Below are 21,342 nucleotides of genomic sequence, written 5' to 3' on the forward strand. Positions count from 1 at the left end.
TCTTACCAAAAATGTATTTATATGGGAAACAATTTAAATTTCTAACTACTGCTGTCACCAACTAGATATCATAGGACATGAGAGCTACAGTACATAACTATAGGATGTATACATCTACGTTTATGCAAGGAATCATTCTTCCCAACAAAGCCATTCACTAATTTCCTTTGTCTTTGTAAGTCTTGAGCATGGGGCGGGGGGGGGGGGTGAGGGAGGGCTACTGCACAAGCTTGAAGCACATTGCAGAAACTTGTAAGATTAGTCAGATCCATCATGTAGCATCTGTAGTATCCAAGACATCTTCAAGGAGTGGTGCCTTGGAAGGCGGCCTCCATCATTGAAGACCCCCATCACCCAAGACATGTCCTCTTCTCATTGTTACTATTGGGAAAGAGGTACAGAAACCTGACAGCACACACTCAGTGATCCAGGACCAGCTTCTTCCCCTCTGCCATCCCATTTCTAAATGGACAGTGAACTCATGAACACTCACTACTTCTTTATTTCTGACTTTCTGCACCACTTATTCTTAAACTTATCTATTTAATAGACAAATACATACTTACAGCAATTCATTTTTTCCTCTTTATTTATCATATATTTCATTGTACTGCTGCTGTAAAGTCAGCGAATTTCACGATATATGCCAGTGATATCAATCCTACTTCTGAATCCGATTCGTCTCTAGTTTGTCAGCTTACCTGTGATCCCATTGCCTACATGAAGCTATTGAACTATTACCAGGAAGTGGCAACTCAAGATGACTATAGACAGTGCAGTGATTTAGTGTACCTCTACTTCAAAAGGTTTTTTTGATCTGTCCGCCACAAAAGGCAGAATTTTCCCGGAGGTCACCCACTTCAATTCCACTTCCCATTCCTACTCTGACATTTTGGTTCATGGCTTTCTCCACTGTCACAACGAGGCTACTCTCAGGCTGGAGAAGCGACACCTCACAATCCATTTGGGTAGCCTCCAATATCGATTTCCCTAACTTCTGAAAATTCCTTCCCATCCTCCTCCTCCTTTTTCCATTCCCCATTCTGGTTCCTGTTTTAACACCTTCTCTTCTCTTCACCTACCTGTCGCCTCCCTCTAGTGCCCCTCCTCCTTCCCTTTCTCCCATGGTCCACTCCCCTCTCCTATTAGATTCCTTCTTTTTCAGTCCTTTATCTCTTCCTCCCATTACATCCCAGCTTCACACTTCATCCCCCCTTGCCCCACCCACCTACCTCCCTCCTCACCTGCCAGCTTGTACTCCTCCCCTTCTTACTCTGGCTTCTGCCACCTTCCCTTCCACACCTGAAGCAGAGTCTAAACCCACCTTCTCCTCCACACCTGGTGCAGAGTCTAAACCCACCTTCCCTTCCACACCTGGTGCAGAGTCTAAACCCACCGTCCCTTCTACACCTGGTGCAGAGTCTAAACCCACCTTCCCTTCCACACCTAATGCAGAGTCTAAACCCACCTTCCCTTCCACACCTGATGCAGAGTCTAAACCCAGAACATCAACTGCTGACTCTTCTCCATAGACCTGCACAGTTCCTCCAGCATTTTGTGTGTGTTAACCAAAACAATAATTAGTTAAGTTTAAAAGCTACAGAAATCTTGTAAAAATAATAAGTGTCAATGGAATATTAATTACTCACTGGAGAAGTTACACTGGGAGTTATGAGTGATGGGAGCTGATTAGGTTAGGATTATCACTATTGCTAATTCAGATAAATGGCTTAGGTTCAGAAAATATTGGCTAGTTAACAAAATTGCTGATGAAAGTAAACATAGTAAATATTTACTGGACAATAATATTGCGATATATCACATCTCACAGTGTAAATAGTTAACTGAGTTAAGAAAATTGCTGTAAAGTGTTATTAGACCAAATCCAACGACAACAGGGTCCGTGTTGTGCTTTGGTAAACTGTACCTGGTGTCTGGTGACACTGATCCTTCAGAAGATGCAGCATGGTATGGTGATGGACAGAACCGGTGGTCAGCTCTAAATTCTTTATCACGTCCCATCACGTCCCACTCTGGCCGCCTGGTCCTTGCTTTGCGGACTTTCTTCACCTCGCGAGTGGCATCTTCCACCAGTTTCTGTTCCTAAAAGGGAGAGGGGAGGAGAAGCGGAGAAGAAATGTTTCAGAAATTCTTGCACGGCCAGAACATAGGTTCATAAAGAATTTGACACACATTCTTTATCCCATTTGCAACAAACAGTGATTAATTCTGGTAAAAGTGTGTTTGACGTTGCAGTATCTACTGCACATAGATTGCAGACCGACATAACAGTTTGCATGCTGTACTCCTGTACTGCAGGTGGTGATACTACAAACTGACAACTTGCACATTACTGCTGTGTCTAGTGAACAGTCATAGGGCAAACGTTTCTCTTTGTGGAGCTAGGCTGACAGAATTTGAATAGGAATACTAACAACCAAAAACTCTGAAGAATTGACTCTGGCAGCAGCCTCTTGTGAAGGTCGATTTTCTTCTCCATTCAGGTTTATTTTTGCTCTCACTGCACATTCATTGTACTAACATCTCTCGTTGGTCAATTTTTCCCATGCACAGACAAGACTGAATAGTCTGCCAGTTGTTTGCAGTAAGTAACATTCCACTGAGGATCATTTCCAGTCTTACTATTCCTGATTTACGATAAATACTCTCAAATTAACAGCTACTCTGACATTAGTCACTTGCATATACAGATCAAAAAACACTTTTCAAAGACCAGCAAGTTTCTCCATACTGCGATTCCTGCGTCACTCCATGCACAGCCTCCAAGGATTGAATAAACACTCAGTGGCCACTTTATTAGGTACCTCCTGTAACTATAAAGTGCCACTGAGAGTATGTTCATGGTTTTCTGCTGCTGTAGCCAATGTGTTGTGTGCTCAGAGATGCTGTTGTAATGCATGATTATTTGAGTTACTGCTGCTCTCCTGTCAGCTTGAACCAGTCTGGCCATTCCCCTCTCACCTCTCTCATTAAAAAGGCCACTCATTAACAAGAATGGCCACTTACAAGGTGTTTTTGTTTTTTTCACCATTCTCTGTAAACTCTAGGGACTTCCGTATGAAAATCCCAGAGATCAGCAGTTTCTGAAACACTCAAACCACCCTCTCTGGCACCAACAATCATTCACTGTCAAGTCACTTTGATCACATCTCTTCCCCTTTCGGCTATTCGGTCTGAACAACGAATGAACCTCTTAATCAAGTCTACCTTTTTTATGTATTGCGTTGCTGCCATATTATTTGCTGATTTGATATTTGCATTAATGAGCAGGTGTACAGGTATACCTTATAAAGCAGTCACTGAGTATATTCTTCAATATTACAGCCCTTCTTCTCTGTACAGTTACAATGGAATTGATAAATACATTTGTATTACTTTTTGGATAAGCAAACCAATTTCAGTTTGGGAAGAATCAGCCACAATCTAGGGACCATTCATGTGAAGTAGAGCAGCGTGTCTTTGAAAAGCTAATCCTTAAAAGGGGGTCTCAGGTTAAATCCCTGGTCTATGTTGGAAAGCTGACCTGGCCAGGTAGTCAGTATGACTAATTCATCATTGGTCTCGACATCCCAGAACTAAATATGGAGATAAAACTGCACTTCAGCTCGTGAGACTAGCAAAGAAATATTGACGGAGTGGAAACAATACATAGATCAGGAGGGTACAGTTTACAACTAAAAACACAGGAGGGCAGGGTAATGTTTGAATGCACTTCAAACAACTCCACAGCATCAATCACTGAAAAGAATTTTAAAGTAGTTTTAAACTTTGTGTTTGAAAAGTATCAGTTTAAATAAATCAAGGTAAGTCTTTCACACAATGTTTCTGTTTCTGGAATCAAATTAAGTCTAAAATTCACAAAAATCTGTTATGATGAAGGCTGGTGGACAACACTGATACAATGCTGGCAATCAGTCATAGAGTTTTATAGCACAAGAGGCTGGCTTTCAACACATTTTCTCCAGCCAGGTGGAAATTAAGATTATATTCCCTTCCCAAATCTTCTCCATACATTGTTAGTTCAAGCAGATAAAGTAGACATCCAAACGCTTTAAAAATTCTATAATGGTTTATGTCACTATCATCTTTCCAACACTGATGAAGTTTTCAATACTATCCCAAATTCCCTTTCCCCACTTGGAACAGTCATACAGCCTGATTCTCTTGATTTACTTTTTCCAAGGCAGCTTTAAGCACATCTTTGAGATCTCTCCCATTGACGAAGATTAGAAGTGAAAAATAGGTTTAATAACCTGGTGTCTGGCACATGAATGACAAGCAATACACACACATATGAATGACAAGGCCAGTCTAATCTGGCCAACAGACTGGAACATGAGCTTCAATGCTGGTGAGGTTGCCCTGGGAAAGGAAAGATGTTGGTTTGTTTAGTCTTCCAATGAATCTGGAGGACTTTGGAGACAGAATCACAGTACCTTTTGAGTGTTATGGGGTGTCTACTGTAGGTAATCCAGATCTCAGAAGTATACAGGGTGGCAGAGATCACAGCTGCCCAACAAACCATTAGTATTTTGATTGGTACGGGGTCTAGCTTTTCACGCACACTTTTCCTCAACCAATCAAAAGCTCTGCTAGCTTACTGAAAGCAATGATGAATCTCATCACTGATATCCACCTTCAGGAGAGATGATCGCCAAGACACGGGAAGTGGCTCACAATTTCGGGGATCAGACCTTTCAACTAGCAGCACATTTTTTAGGCTAACTTCATCAGATGCCACATGAATTCATCTACATCTTACATTTGTGTAATGGACAGTAGACAAGCCATGATCCTAACTAACAAGTCTAAAATAAAACTAATCTCAGTGAAGACCAGCAATAAACAAGGCAGCATCATTGCCCTAAAACTTCTGTCATTTCTGTCATAATCCCGCAACTCACCTCCAGAAACCTTCCCTAAAGAGAAGAGCTAATCGTCAGAAGTAATGCAAAACTATTCAACTGCACTCCCTTAGCATGATCACCTAAACCTCTGTAGTGAAATTACAATATATGGCCAATACTTACATTTCATCATCATCATCATCATCATCATCATCATCATGTGCCATGCCCAGTTTGAGCTTTGACTGCCATGGCCCACACACTCCTGTTTCGGGTCAAGTGGATCAGTTCACTGGTATTCATTTCCAATCTCTGGCTGCTGTCTCTATCATCATTGTCTTCCTCTTGCTTTCTTCCCTTCAATCTTTCCCATAATTACCGTGCGTTCTAACTCCTCTTTCCTAAACACATGTCCAATGGAGTTACATTGCCTTTTCATGATCTCATACATTATTTCTCTTTTTGTGTTTGCTCCGTTCATGACATCCTCGTTAGATATTCATTTCATCCATGATTTATTCTTTGCATCTTCCTCAAAAACCACATCTCTGCTGCTACAATTCGTTTCCTCATGTTACTAGATATTGTCCAACATTCTGAGCCATATAATATAACTGGATAAACGTAACATTTCAGTACTCTGAGGCGGGTTATCATGCCTAGTTTAGTATTGGTCAGTAAACTCTTCATTCTCGTAAAAGTGTCTTTTGCCATCCCTATTCTTCTTTTGGTGTCCAAGTCGCACCTGCCATCTGATGTCACCCAGCTTCATAAGTAGCAAAAGTATTTTACTACTTGCTTGCATTTAATTGTACTTAAAAGCCTAGTTCCGAGCCATTGTTGATTCATTCAACAAAGCAGTGCTGAAATAAACCGTGCCACCAATTGAAATTTATAGGCATTGAGTTGTATTTCAGATTCAGCGTTTGAGAAGACCTCTAAACTGGCTACAGGAATTATGAGGGAATATTTATAGCAGGAAAGTATGTTCAGACAATCTGGATGCATCATGGGCAAATAGAAGAGGAAGTGGTGGAGAAGGGGACAAACAATTTAAAACCTAAACTTACCTTTGAATATATGATTATTTCCTGATTTTTAAAAAAGTTGTTCCAAAATCTTTGATATCTGTTGATAGTGATATTGTTGAGTATTTAATGGAGATACACAAAATACTTCAATTAGACTACAATTTTCTGCAATTATATACATCTATATACATACATATACACCCACATATACACACACAGTATATACTGAAAGACAGGATTTAAAGTTTTGAAAGAATCTAAATTTAGCCTCTGGTTATAAAATCGGCAAACCACAGGCTTGGAGTGCTCAGCTTAAGTTATATAAAGATCAAGATGTGAATCTCCCATTTCTGTTGTCTGATTATTGAGAAAAATCACTACCTATTATAAACATTACTTCTCAGTTAACAGACAATATCAATGAGACTACCTTCATTTTCTAAAAAACAACTAATTCACTATACAGAACTTGGATCCACTTTAGTGTCCCTGCTCTTTGCTTAACCCCATTCCCCCTGTGTAAAGCCTTTCTCAAATTACCCAGTCTATTTCCATTTGGCTTGTTAATTGGATGTACTCCTGTTACAGCTCAGTGAACAACTCCTGGCTGCATCCGTCAAGTGCAATGAAAATCAACCAGCAGCGGGCAAAGGAACTAATCCAACTATCAAATCTATTAAAAGAAATTCAAAATCTCAGGAGACCCCTGCCTTCACACACAAGCTGATGAACATGCACACATTTTTGCTTCTTTTGCACATGGGACGTCACTGTACCCAAAAGATCTTGCAAGATGGCTTCATAAACTGTGATCATTCATAATTTTCTTAAAGATAGAACTATATTTTTGCTTCATCAATTACAGTTATCCATTATGACTACTCTAACTATCAGTAACTGTCTTGACTGCAGGTCAGTTGGTGATTCTAACCTCTACTAGCTTGTCTAAATGGTGGATCATAAGCTAGGCTCTAAATGGTTGGTTCTGACACTAACCAATTGTTAACAAATGAGTAGGCAAGCTGTTAAAATGGACCAGATCTACTTCCTCTGATATTTAGCTTCACTCCTGCCCGTTTTTGAGTGAATTCTTGTTAAACTTCAACATTAAATAAGTTTAAGGGCATTGAACTAAGGTTCAACTTAACGTGTCTATTTCCCACCAGGGCTACATTAAAATAGCCTTTCTCAACCTTTTTGCCCTGAAGGAACCCTTGAAATAATTTTCAGGTCTCAGGAAAGCCCCGTGTAAAAATTATTATAACTACAGCTCACTGTATATTAGCGTGATCAGTAAATTGTAGATGTAATAATCTAAAAATAATTGTCAATGCTCTTTTGAGTAGAGAATGAATTTTTAGCCAACTGTCTTAACAACTTTCCTTCACTTTCATAAATATTAAAAACTCATAAGGCAAACATAATAAATTACTGTTAAATAACTGGTCTAAGCCTGGAGGAGAAGATGGTGGCGCGATGGCAGCGCGCGCGGCCTCTCTGGTGAATGATATCTGTAATCTGTCAAGTAGGGGACCGTGCACAATCCTGATTTGATGGAAACAGACGTGAGAGTACGGAGGAACATCTGGAAAACTTCTGAAGTGCCCGCTTCGCTGCCACTGCTACTGTGTGGTAACCGGAATCTCCAGAGCAGAAATCCTCGGTTTTGCTTGTTTCAGCGGCCGGGGAGAGGTCGAAGGCACTCGGCAGAGGATGGCGCTCAGGAGGCTGTATCGGAGGGGCTGGTCAGAGGCTCGAAGTTTTCGGACAGACGGACTCAGTGTCAGCGGTGGTCGGCTGCTTCCAAGGCATCGGCAAGTTGAAGGTGCCTGGAGGTTTATGGCAGGGAGTTTCTCCCTTTTGCTGCCGCTATCGGGGACTCGGGAGCCGATCGACTCGGTGACTTTGAGACTTTTTTTACTGCGCCCATGGTTTGTTCTTCATCAAATTATGGTACTGCTTTGCACTGCTGTAACTATATGTTATAATTATGTGGTTCTGTCAGTGTTAGTCTTTGGTTTGTCCTGTTTTCTGTGATACCACTCCAGAGAAATATTGTATCATTTCTTAATGCATATATGCATTTCTAAATGACAATAAAAGAGGACTGAGTGTTCTCATAATCTAGTCTAAGCCAAAATGCGATTTAATTTTGCTAAAGGTAGGCTCAGTAGATTTAATTATATAAATGTTGTAAATTGATTTTAATTAATGCTATTTACAACACGAAAATTTATTGACGGTGTTAAATGGTAAAGTTACAACAGAAACGAAACGTGCACGCTTGGAACTTTTTTAGCTGGTGGGGGATCGGGAGGTTGTTGCCTTGATGCTGCCTGTGCGTGGGTGGGGGAGCTGGAGAAAGGGGGGCTTTGGGGTTTTAACATTTAACTGCCATTCATTCTTTGGGGCACTCCTCTGTTTGCGAAGAAAAATAATTTTACATTAAATGCACCTATTGAAACCTGTCACGGAGAGGTTTTTTTTAACCACCATCTCTCCTGGAACCCCTGTTGAGAAACTCTGCATTAAAATGACTTTTGTGGTTTCACCATTAGTTTATCTCATTGCCACCTACATAGAAAATGGTTACAAAACAACATAAAAGTTTTTACTGGTGTAACATGTAAAATTTGTAGTTCAATAAGTAATGCTCTTTTTTTGGGTATTAGTTGTAACATCTTAATTATTATATTTGCAGAGAAATAAATGCAATTACAAAATGTGTTTGCTGAATAAACTGGCTCACATTTATCACTTCTAGTATAATCTGCTTTAATAGGTTTAATTGGTTTATGTATCATTTATTACGAATTCTATCAGATTTCTTTATTTTCTTGTAAATACACAATGAATTTCAAGGTAATATATGGTAACATATGTGTACTTTAATAATAAATTTATTTTTATTTTACTTGATAGGTGACAAAAGTCTGTTTATATAAATATCCAGAGCTGTGTATAAGTAAATAACATTCATATACTAACCTTGAATGTGTTAGTGCCAGCAAATTATAAGAGACATCACATCTGCATCCGATTCTGCCTCCACCAGCACCTATCCATACCTTTGGATTGCTATACATGGTCTTTACTCAAAAAATGGAACCCTTAACGTGGATCTTGTTCTCTATTCCATGGTCATTAAAGCCAATCACTCCTGTGATGGCATTGGTTAAACCAATTGAAGTAAATTTGAGACCATCCTTTTCAAGGATAGAACTTTCATTTTCACCGTCAGAGCTTTGTGAATTTTACTTTTGGCAATGTAAAAAATGTCATGTTCACCTTTTATACAGAATGAAACCCTAATGAATCAATATATTTGAATGAAAAAAAGTCTCGGAGAAAATAAATTTTCCTATTATACTGTGCAATGCAAAAAGAAACATGTTTTTTTTTAATGCAGGGTCCAACAGATCAAACCTGCATTGGACAGTTTCCTATCTTTCCCCTGCCTAGGTGTCTAGGTGGAAAGATGTAAGCTGCCATGTCCAGGCAGACAAGCTGGGGTAGCAACGCGCTAAATCAGAGATATACTGAACAGTTTCCATAATTTTACTAAGTGATGCTATTTAGTGGGTTATTCTAATACATCAATGGTTTAGTTTGAAACAATGAGTGGGACTAGTGCATATTTTAACTTCTAGATTCTGAAATAACAGGCTTCATAGATTGAAATCCAGTGTAAACAGCTTTTAATTATCTGGTTTGTCCATTTGTGTTTTGCCTACTTTTTCCCAAACTCTGTGAAAAAATGCCAGCACCTGCTGCAGTGACCTTAATCTAGCATTGTTAGACACCATCTTACGACGAAAGGAAATACTTTAGCAGATCCTGTTCTGAATCGGAATCAGGTTTATGTTCACTGGCATATGCTGTGAAACTTGTTGTTGTTTTGCAGAAGCAGTACAGTACATTAAATGTTACAAAAATAAATAAGTAGCACAAAAGATGGATAACAAGTATTGTCATGGACCAATCAGAACTCTGACGACAGAGGGGAAGAAGCTGTTTTTAAAACACTGAATGTGGATCTTTAGGCTCCTATACCTCCTCCCTGATGGTAGTAACACATAAAGATAACGTCCCGGATGGTGAGGGTCTTTAATGATGGATGCCGTCTACCTGAGGCACGGCCTCTTGAAGATATCCTTGATGTAGGGAGGGTTGTGCCCATGATGGAACTGGGTGAATTTACATCTCCCTGCAGCATCTTGTGATCCCATACATTGGAGTCTCCCTTCCAGGCGGTGAGGCAACCAGTGAGAATGCTTTCCACTGTATATCTGTAGAAATCTGTATGTGTCTTTGGTGGCACATCAAATCTATAAACTCAAAATAAAGTAGAACTGCTGGCGTGTCTTATTTGCAATTGCATTGATGTGTTGGACCTGAGGTAGATCCACAGAGATATTGGTGCTCAGGAACGTGAACCTGCTCCCCGTTTCCACTGCTGATCCCTCAATGAGGACTGGTGTGCGTTCTCCGAATTTCCCTTTTCCTGAAGTCCAGAATCAATTCCTTGGACCTGCTGATGTTGCTACAGCATCACATATAAGATTATTAAGGGATTGGACACGCTAGAGGCAGGAAACATGTTCCCGATGTTGGGGGAGTCCAGAACCAGAGGCCACAGTTTAAGGGGTAGACCATTTAGAGTGGAGTTGAGGAAAAACTTTTTCACATGGAGAGTTGTGGATCTGTGGAATGCTCTGCCTCAGAAGGCAGTGGAGGCCAATTCTCTGGATTCTTTCAAGAAAAAGTTAGATAGAGCTCTTAAAGACAGCAGAGTCAAGGGATATGGGGAGAAGGCAGGAAAAGGATACTGATTGTGGATGATCAGCCATGATCACAGTGAGTGGTGGTGCTGGCTCGCTGAATGGCCTACTCCTGCACCTATTGTCTATTGTCTATCACTCAACCATCTAATCTAACTGCTATACGCCTCTTCATCGCCATCTGAGATTCTGCCAATAACAGTGGTGTTATTGTTTCATTTATTTCTGTTAATCTTGTCCAATGCATCTATATGATGGAGCCAAGCAATAAACATCACCAGATGTCTCCTATTAAAGAACATCCGCCACTCCTGCATGATAGAGTTGACCCTAAATTTCTCAATTCTGGATGTAAATTAAATCATTATGAGTCTTTTATACTGGGTTCACAATATAATGCCTATCTGGCAATTAGGTATACACAAATTAAACATATCGTTAATCTCATTGTTTCTCAGCAAATCCTCGCTATATTAGAATAATCCATTTTACTACCAAAGACAGTAATTTGCCCTTACACCTTTCCAAATTAACATGGAAAGGATGCAAATTTGTTCTACTTTGGTTTAATCAGTGTACTGCATTTGTAAAATGTATTATAAAATACTGTACATCTGTTACAGATCAGTACTGCTTAATGGACACTATAGGTTCAGTGACAATTGCAAATGAATACTCTTCATAGTTATTTCAAACTAAAATGTATGGAACAATAAACAAGACATTAGTTATGGATAATATTTTTAAAAATTATTTTCAATACCTTTTGACGTCGTTTTTCCTTTCTTTTATCCTCTGTAGCCTGCAGCATCTTCTCTTTCCACAAATTGAAGAAGTAGGAAGAATCTGTGTAAAATTTGAGTCCATCTTTTCTGTCATCCCTGCAATATAGAATTCAAGGAAAAGAATACTTGTAAAAAAAAGAATAATGACATATCCTAGCAACATACTTCTCATGATATTACTTCTGCAGCCCATCACAGAATCTTCTGGAACACAAAAGTATTACCACACAGAGCTATTAGACTATGAATTGTTTATTCGATTGCATGACTCTTCAGATCAAATGTAGGTACAAAAACTAATACATTTCTTGCCAAGATGTTAACCTCCACGCCAGCACTCTGGTAGGATTTCACTGGTCTGTCCAATCCCTCTTCAACATTTTTCTGTTTTGGAACTGCCTGAATTTCTGGTGATAGGGAGATTTTTTGAAATATTGTTTTGGTAAATAACAGCTTCACTACTATTTCAAAATGATAGAGGATTGGTTGAGGTGGGCTGGGCGGGTCCATAAAGAAATATAGTCTCTAGTAGTATGAAACTAACTGAGATACTTTAACAACTGTGGATCAGATTCACTGGCACTCAGTTTACTTAGCATCTTAAAGAAGGCAGGATCCAAGAGATCAGTTAGGAGATCTGGCACTTCTCTTGGTTAGGAGGTGCAGGAGTGCTTCCACTCTTAGTAGTTCCAAGATAACCTGTTGTAATGTTGTAACGTGCTTCTCTCCCTCCCCAAGCTACTCATTTCCTCAATCCAATACTGTTTGCACGGCAATGTTATCCTCCCTTTCTCCTACTCCATTCTTCAAGTGTGGGTGTGGTCTTTCTCATACCATCCCTCTTTTCTGCGTGGCTACTGGGTGTGAAATTAGTAAATTCAAATGGGAAGCCGGTGCTAAATTTGGCTGTCATTTAATATCCCGCTTTTCCCAGCTACTAAAAATCTCCTGCCTTTGCTTAAAAATTGTTTGTAAATAGTTTCTGTTGCTATCCGGGCCAAGTTACCTCTAACTTGACAAGTTCACCTAGATGATTTCAAAAGGCAAATGTTAAATGTCACTGCATACCTGTGCTAAAAGGTCAAGGTATGTCCACATTGGTACAGAACATTGATTTTAGCCGCACAGTGCCATTTAATTGTTTTCTGTAGAACAGAAGTAACACTTTTCACTACAAGTCCTTCAGACAGTGGTCTGGACTAGATGACCTCAAGGCTGAAAGTTAAAGGTGGACCTTGTTATGTAGTTCACTGAACAGGCCGTCAAGAACACTTGATTGAAGGTCACTTCTCTGGGATGCTCAAACAAGAACGAAGAGAACGGCCCTCCCTGTCAGATCCTTCTTGCACAGGGTCTCAACACCATCTAGTGCTGTCCTTGACGCAGCTGTATTGGGGTCAATACAGGCGTCCATCTAATTCTGGAACACGGTTTGCCAAGACAGTCAGACAAGAAATGCAACAAATTCTGTTCACAAATGTTGCAGTCTGGCACATTCCACAGTCCAGGACAGGACGCTAAGAGATGCTCTGATGTCTGGTGCAGCTGTTGTAAAGGCTTTGTAGGAAAAGACCAGAGATTTTCTTGACATTGCAGAATAAGGGATGGAACTAGTATTTAAAGAACAAAATCCTTGAACTTACATAATGGAAGTTAATGCCATGCTAACTTATTACTAATGGGACTGTTTATATGGTGACATGAGAACATATTCTATTATATAGTTGCAAATTTTATGAATGACCAATTTTAAAATTAAAAAGCTCAATGTGAGAAACTGGATCCACCTATGATGATAACTTCATCCTTCTCGATGCACTATCTAGATTTGAGCAAATTTCCACAAGTCTAATTAACCATTACCTGTACGGTGTCAGGATATTGAGGGGTGGAGGCTTGTCACATTGCTGGAACATTTCCAACACTGGGTTTGGAATAGTACTCCGTGACACCACCTGCTGGTTTTGTGTGGTTGAACTCTTAAATGCTTTCCTCATGTTGATGTCTTGCAGCGAGACTGCAATTCAAAACAAAATGCGTGGTTACTAAGACAACAAATTCACTTTTATTCATGTTGCGACAACAAATGCTTAGAGGAAGTTATCTAGCCTCAACCTTTTTTAAGAACTGTCATAAGTTTGTGTTTACGTACCAGCTTTAACTGAATGGCATTTGTCCTTAAATACATTCCATTACCACTGAGAGTTAAGTGCCATCAGATTTTGCAGTGATTCAGTAACAGTGAAGATGATGTTCAGTACATAAAGTGACAAATAGAACCACGTCACCACTAATTGTCTTTATAGTAATTTCTCTCCCTTTATTGAACTCCTCTTCTCTGAACTAAGGCTCAATCTCTCTCACCACCATCACCCACTCCCACTCTTCTCACAATGATGCACGACCTCCAAATAGACTGCATTGCTATAGAAACCCAATCTAGAACATAAGAAACAAGCAGGAGCAGGTCAAGTAGACACGATGCATGTTCTGCCATGTCACGGCTTAGAAAGCTGAGGACAAAGTGCTGGTACATGGGATTCATATAGGTGGGTACCTGATGGTCAACATGGATACAACAGGGCAGAGTGCCTCATCCTGTGCTGTATGAATATGCAGATGCTGAAAATGTAAATTAGGAAATAACTGGGGGAAAAAACTCAGCAGGTAAGGCAGCAACTGTGAAGAGAGAAACAAAATTAATGTTTCAGGTTGAAACAGTAAACTGTTTCTTTTTCTACATATCCTGGCTGGCTTGTTCAGCATTTTCAGTATTCTCCCTTCTTAGTAAAACGTTATGTGTGTGGACTCTGATTTTGACACAGACAATTGATATTTTTCCCGTTTCTTGAAGTCGATCATTAAAAATTACCCAACACCATACTTGCTATGAAACCTCCATCGGAGAGGGTTTGGGGATGAATGAATGGTCAATTCTCATATCTTTCTTCTCTCTGGCCTCCATGCAATACCTTTCGCCAAATGAAAAGGCATTTTTGTTGCGAGTTTCTAATGCATTTTAAAATTCAAACACCCCACAATACAAACAGAAGAATCACAAATAACTGGGGATTAACAAAAATCCTGGGCAATGCAACAATGTAAAAAAGACAATTTAATAATTCGAGTGCAGAACCTCTTCAGAACTAAATAACATTTGAGGAGTGTTTGATGGCTCTTGGCCTGTACTAGTTTGAGTTTAGAAGAACGAGGGGGATCTCATTCAAAGGCGGAGGCAGAGTGGGTATGAAGAGGATGTTTTCTGTAGTGGGGGAGTCTACAGCCAGATGGCACACCCTCAAATAGAAGGATGCCCCTTTAGAACAAAGATGAGGAGGAATTTCTTTAGCTAGAGGGTGGTGAACCTGTGGAATTCCTTGCCACAAACAGCTGTGGCGCCCAAGCCATCAGATATATTTAAAACAGAGGTTGACGGTTCTTGATTTGTAAGGGCATCAAGGTTCTGGGGAAAAGGCAAGAGAATGAGGTTAAGAGGGTAATAAATTGACCATGATTGAATGGTGGAGCAGATTCAATGCATTGAATGGCCTATTTCTGTTCCTATGTCTTATGGTGTAAATAAACAAGGTAGAGAGGAACAATAATATCTATTCCTCCCAACACCAAGTTAATAGGCTGACTAACTGTAAGTTGTTGAATAGAGATGTAGAATGTTTACTTACGAAAAAAAAGTGTAAAATGGGATTGCACAATTTAGGAGTGACATGAGGGGGAACTTCTTTACTCAGAGAATGGTAGCTGTGTGGAACGAGCTTCCAGCAGAAGTGGTTGAGGCAGTTCAATGTTGTTGTTTAAAGTTAAATTGGACAGCTATATGGACAGGAAGGGAATGGAGGGTTATGGGCTGAGTGCAGGTCAGTGGGACTAGGTGAGAGTAAGAGTTCGGCACGGACTAGAAGGGCCGAGATGGCATGTTTCCATGCTGTAATTGTTATACGGTTATATGGTTATAATAATTTAATACACGCAAGAACAATGAGAAGAAAATGGAGGAAAAAGAAAAACAAGTTAAAATATGTATGAGGTTTAAAAGGCAATCAGGGAATATTAAAGTATATCTGTTATCTGCCATTCTAAACTGAAAACAAGACAAGAGAAAATCATAGCAAAGAATTGAACTCATCCCAGAATGATATTCCAGGAAAGGAAGAGGCTACAATAAATCAAACAGGGAAAAATAAAAGGCAAACTATAAAAGCTTAATATTTAAAACAGTGAAAAATTCTGAAAGTATCCAGGTCTGACTAGCTGATTAGTTATGATTAACTAATATTTATCACCCTCCATTAGGCAGCAACAAGCAGCATTTGTATCAACTGTATAAAAGCCCTATCACAAGCACTCCCTTCAGTCTCTTCATCACTCTTCCTTTCTGCAACTTAAACACTCCTGTTTTCTCACTTTTTCAGTTCTGATGAAAGGTTATCTGGATGAAATTGTAATGCTCAAAGTTACCTGACCTTCTGAGTATCTCTAGCATTTTCTATCATTGTAATAAAAGGCAAATTTAACTGGATTATAATCCACTTTTCAGTGCAATCTCCTTTGTCTCTGAGAAAGACTGGCAAATCTCTTCGCTGCTCCCTGCATTTCCAAGCCGGACATCAGCTATCTTCCTCCATTTTGGTGCATTCCTCTATTTGCCCTTTGAGTGAAATTTCACATCTTTGTTTTGCTTATTCTTTTGTCTTTAAATCTTTTATTACCTCACCGAGATTGAGAATGTTATATCTAAACCCTTAAGTTTCCACTTGCACTGTTCTCCTTATATAATTTTGATCCACCCCACCAAGACACTCAGTTTTCAGTTTTTAGGAAAGTTTCAACTCAGAAGTGTCATTATGTCCTATACCTTTGCTGACGGCGTGTTCTTGTCTATTTTCTGGCATTATTTAATACAGAAACAGAACTACTAGGCTCATCACAACACATTTCACGTTAATGATAATTTCAGTTATGATGCTACAAACTCCACTGACCTTCACTCTCACCTCCAATAAAATATAATGAAACGTTGTGATTTTGCTTTAAACCAACCACAAGCCCTTCAGCAGTTTTGGTTGAATCAACTTCCAGCTCAAAACTAACCTGCTTTCCAGGCTCGATTCCCAAATAGCCAAAGGCCCTACGTTGTGATTCTGAATCAAGACCTTCTGTATTAATGGGAAGAAAGTAAAAACGTGAAGAAAACCTGGCTGGTGTCAAAAGCCACAAAGGCAGACCCTAGCACATACAAAAGTATACAACTGGCTTGGCAACCATATAGATATAAAATGCAGGTTTATGTAACAAGATTTAATTATTCCCAACCATTTCCCCCAGCCCTATAGAGAGGATTAAGTTTAGATTTTTGTGAAAATATTCACTTTATTCCTCCTTCTGTAGGCTTAATTGTGTGTACTTTCCTTCTCAACTAAGGATCAATAGCCTTCCAACAGAATTCCCTTTGGGACCTGGGAGCACATGTGGAGGCACAAATTAATCTGCAGGCTGGAATAGGTGGGTAGATGGAGGGATCAGCAGTGATATTACTCATTATTGCAAAGCACAAGTCATAGCTGATGAGGGTAGGGTCATTCCCACAGTCACCAGATGAAAGCCAGCTGCTCCATCTCTTCTTCTTCGGTTGTCCATCGAAATCCGATGACGATGTCCACTCCTTTAACGGTGAGATCTTTGATGATTATACAGTCCTATCCTGGACCCACAAGCTCTATTGCAGGTGGGACATGTACATGTGGTAGTGGTGGCAACCATGACTGCATTTCTCCTGGCTCTCTTCTGCTGTCTTCTGGTTGTTCTTTCCATCTCCAGAATATGAATCCCGTCCCTATGCAGTTGTCGCCACGTGGTACAGTCAGCAGCAACCTCCTCCAGGTCCTTGGGTCTGACAAACAAAGATGAAAGCCAATCCCACAGTGTCTGACATCCTTGACTCACCCGTTGTCATGGTACACGATGCTGCAATCTGCAGCGACACTCAAAGGTCATTAGTACCATTGTCAATGCAGGAACATCTGGGCCAAGCATCATCTTTTGAATTATCATTAACAAGGCTGGAGTTACAATCACAAAGGAAAACAGCTGCAGAATGCCAGCCTCAAATTAACATTGATCCACATCATGGCCATATTTTAACCAGTCTTTATTCATGCTTTTGATACCCTTCCTGGAAAAAAAAAGCACCTCAGTCTAAAAAGCTTATATTGATTCAGAATTTTTGGAGAGACAGATTCAGATTTCCACTATTGTACAAGTTTTTTTTTCTGAACTCACTCCAAAGGACTTTTCCTGCATGTTGATCATGCCCGTCCATTGCTCCCCACTACCCCTTTGAAGTCTTGCACTGTATGTGTGATTTGATAGCCTTTGTAGACATCCCATTGCTTCCTTCGGGAAAAAAAGAGAATTTCCACAAGGACAATATGGTTGATGTCATGCACAGGGTGTTTCAAAAATTGCTTGAAAAGGTCTCACGTAATAAACTTGTCAACAAAGCTGAAACCCATGGAACAAAAGCTACCATTGCAGTGTGGATTTATAACTGGCTTAGGATTAAGAAGCAGATTTAGGGTGAACAGTTGTTTTCTGTCTGGAAGAGCGCAAACAGCTGTTCTCCAAAGATTCAATGCCACGACTAGTAATCTATCACATACATACATTCTAATGACTTCTTGCATGCACAGACCACTATTTCAGAATTTACCGAATACCCAATTTAGAAGTGTGGTAAACATTAAGGATAGCATATTATTTCAGGAGTATGTAGACAGACTGGTTGAAAAGATGGACACGCGGGAGGTGAAATTTAATGTAGAGAAATGTGAAGATATAATTTAATAGGAAGTGAAATGACCGACAATATGATTTAAAACACACAATTTGCAAGTGGCTACACATACACTCCCGACATCTCTCCTTTTACATACCCCACTCTGGTTACATTCTCTCCCCTACTCTGCTCATTACCTCCCTCAGGTTCCCGTCCTCCTTCCCTTTATTCCCTGGTCCACTGTCCTCTCCTATTAGATTCCTTCTTCTTCATCCCTTTACCTCTTCCACCTATCACTTTCCAGCTTCTTACTTCACCCGCCATCCACCCTCCCATCTTCCCCCTCACCTGGTCTCACCTATCACTTTCCAGTGTGTACTCCTTCCGCTCCCCCCACCTATTCTGTCTCCTGCCCCCTTCCTTTCTGGTCCTGGCGAAGGGTCTCAATCCGGAGCATCGACTGTTTATTCCCTTCCATAGTTGCTGCCTGTCTTGGTGTGTTCATCCAGCATTTTGAATATGTTGCACGGGTACAGAGAGATCTGATATATGTGGGCACAATTCTTTGAAGGTGACAAAACAGCTTAAGTAAAGAGCTTTTCCACAAAGTATTTAGAGTCATGGGTTTTATAAATACAAAGTACAAGTCAAGTGAAATTCTATAAAGCATTGATTTATCATGACTAGTATCCAGTATCCAATTCTAATCAACATACTTAGGAAACAATATGAAGGAAATAGAGAAGTTGCAGGGAAGATTTGGTGAAATGGACCAGGGTATAAACCATCTTAGAATCACACAGCCCTTTCGGCCACTTTACCCATCTTGACCTTGATGCCTGTCAGAGCCCATCCCACTTGCCAGCATTAGCCCTGTATCTGTCCATGCATTTCCTATGTGGATACCTGTCCAAACATCTTTTAAACATCATGTTTAAAACAGCATGAGTTGCTTGGATAGAGCCAAAAACCTCAGATTGTTCTCCTTTCATTAAACAAAATTCAAGTTATCTGATTGAAATTCTTCCCATCCTTGAAAAGGCTGAGAGCCAGAGAAAGTTAATTTCAAATGATTGTCATAAAAATCATGAAAGGCTTGAGTAAACCCATTTTCAGAGAGCAAATTATCAAGATCCAAACTTAATTGCTTGAAAGAGGTGGGGAAAAAAAATTCAAATGTCAATGTCAAAAGGAAGTTGGATTGAAACTTGGAGAAAAGACTGCAGAGATTTGGGAAAAGATTTAAAGAATGAGATTGACTAAATTACTCTTGCAAACAGCCAACATAGTACAATTGGGCCAAATGGCCTTCTTCCAAGATGTCATGATATTGTGATTCTTACCCAACATACATAACTACACTGCATTGCAGCTAAATCCCCACAATGCAATGTTACTTTTCATCAGATTGTTCTACTCTGCACAATCTTGCCTCCACCTACACCCGAGTTCTATCGCCAAGTTCACTGCTCACTGACCTTCTTCCACAGTGGAATCTAGTTGGGTGACTTTAATTGCCAGGCAATCAATTCTCTCCTGGAGACAGTTAACTCGCATACAGAAATTGTTAGCTTCATTAAAAAGCTCTCCAAATATATCTTCAGCATGTCTACCTGTGAGGAAGAAAGTAAAACATTTCAATTAGAACCACTGGCCATCTTGGTCAATTTTGAACATTCTAACTTTAATGAAGCAGATAATTTAACAGCCATTTAATTTCAACCTACATGCAGAAAGAAAGTGAAGGTGACAAAAATCTTTGATTTCTTTTAATCATAAGGATTACTGATGGTAACAAATATTAAAAGTTCAAGTAATTAATCTAATTAATGTTGAATTTTATTCTTGCAATTATGAATGTGTCTGTTATGGACAATTCATTAGTTATGTGAATATAGCAGATATTAATTCACAGAAACAGGCTTTAGTTCTTATTGTAAATGTAAATAATTCAAGAAGCTTGCAGTTAGCCTTCAGATTTTTGTCAATTGCAAGCAGTAAATTGAAGTTAAAAGCACAGGCTGCTCCACAGACTATGAGATTGCATATGTAAGCGCCAAACGTTAAGACAATGGGGTTGTGTTAATTGGCTTGCATCAAAGCAGGCAACATAGCTCAATTATTTGCACCATTGTGACTAGCGTGCAAGTTGGTAGACCAGACGGATGTTGTCACTTAGCATATCAAACATGGTCACAGTAGCAGCAATCAATAGTTTTTGTGTACTTATCATATTTGCAAACTCAGAGACAGCCCTCACAACATTAATTTTGGGTGTCTGGCTCTCTGTCATCAAAGCTTTTAGAGTATTTGTGTTAATCAGCTTTTCCCAAAGGCATACTGACCTCCAGAGATGTCTTATCAATTACATTGTGCTTCCACTATGTACCTCAAATGAACCTTTTGTCAACCCAAAATGTCATTGTAACTACTGAAATTGTATTGAATCACATACTGTTATCTTCGATTTTAAAGGTTATAAAATGTGATGTACCTTTTAGTTTGTGAGTCTCTACGAAGAGTGTATCCAGAATGATGCCCATTTGTTATGCTGAATAAAGACTTCTATATCAGTAGCTTAAGTGTCTCCCCAATAATTTTGTTCACGGTCATAACACCTGGGGGGTAAACCCAGGATATGACTGTTATTCACTGTCTGGTTTGTGATTTTAACAGTCAAAGAGGGTGAATATTTTTAAGAGTAGCACCCCATGCTTAGATCTGTTCAGGTCAATGACCATGGGATCACAAAGCATCAAAGACAACAATGGATAATATGGTGACCCAGAGAACTGAAGAATTCCAGAGTTGTATACAGTACTTTGATAATGAATGAACCCTTGAATCCATTAACATGCTCATACATTTTTAATTTCTCAGTTCCACCCATAACTCCTCACTAGTAATACCGCCCTTCCTCCTTTAATCTTTCTCACTTTGTCATGTCTAAGACAACAAAACCCTGAATATCGAGTTACCCCTCCCACAACCAAGTCTCACTAATGGCTACAACGTCATAATTCCTGGTGTTGATCCATGCCCTGAGCTCATTCACCTTTCCTATGATACCTCTTGCATTGAAAT

The 21,342-nt window shown here is 39.6% G+C and overlaps 1 protein-coding gene across 2 annotated transcripts in view; it reads right to left on the reverse strand.

Annotated features, from left to right (window-relative positions):
* The window catches only part of LOC134353389 (actin-binding protein WASF3-like), an 83,419-nt gene that overhangs the window by 8,706 nt on the left and 53,371 nt on the right, over window positions 1–21,342 (reverse strand). For both annotated transcript variants that reach the window (XM_063061416.1, XM_063061415.1), the window contains 4 exons: window positions 19,737–19,871; window positions 13,329–13,482; window positions 11,444–11,561; window positions 1,928–2,103 (listed from right to left, as the gene is read on the reverse strand). In XM_063061416.1, the coding sequence (XP_062917486.1) occupies window positions 1,928–2,103; window positions 11,444–11,561; window positions 13,329–13,482; window positions 19,737–19,871 (583 nt within the window). The remainder of the gene's footprint in view (window positions 1–1,927; window positions 2,104–11,443; window positions 11,562–13,328; window positions 13,483–19,736; window positions 19,872–21,342) is intronic.

Source organism: Mobula hypostoma, chromosome 10 (genome assembly GCF_963921235.1).
Source record: "Mobula hypostoma chromosome 10, sMobHyp1.1, whole genome shotgun sequence".
Taxonomy (NCBI): domain Eukaryota; kingdom Metazoa; phylum Chordata; class Chondrichthyes; order Myliobatiformes; family Myliobatidae; genus Mobula; species Mobula hypostoma.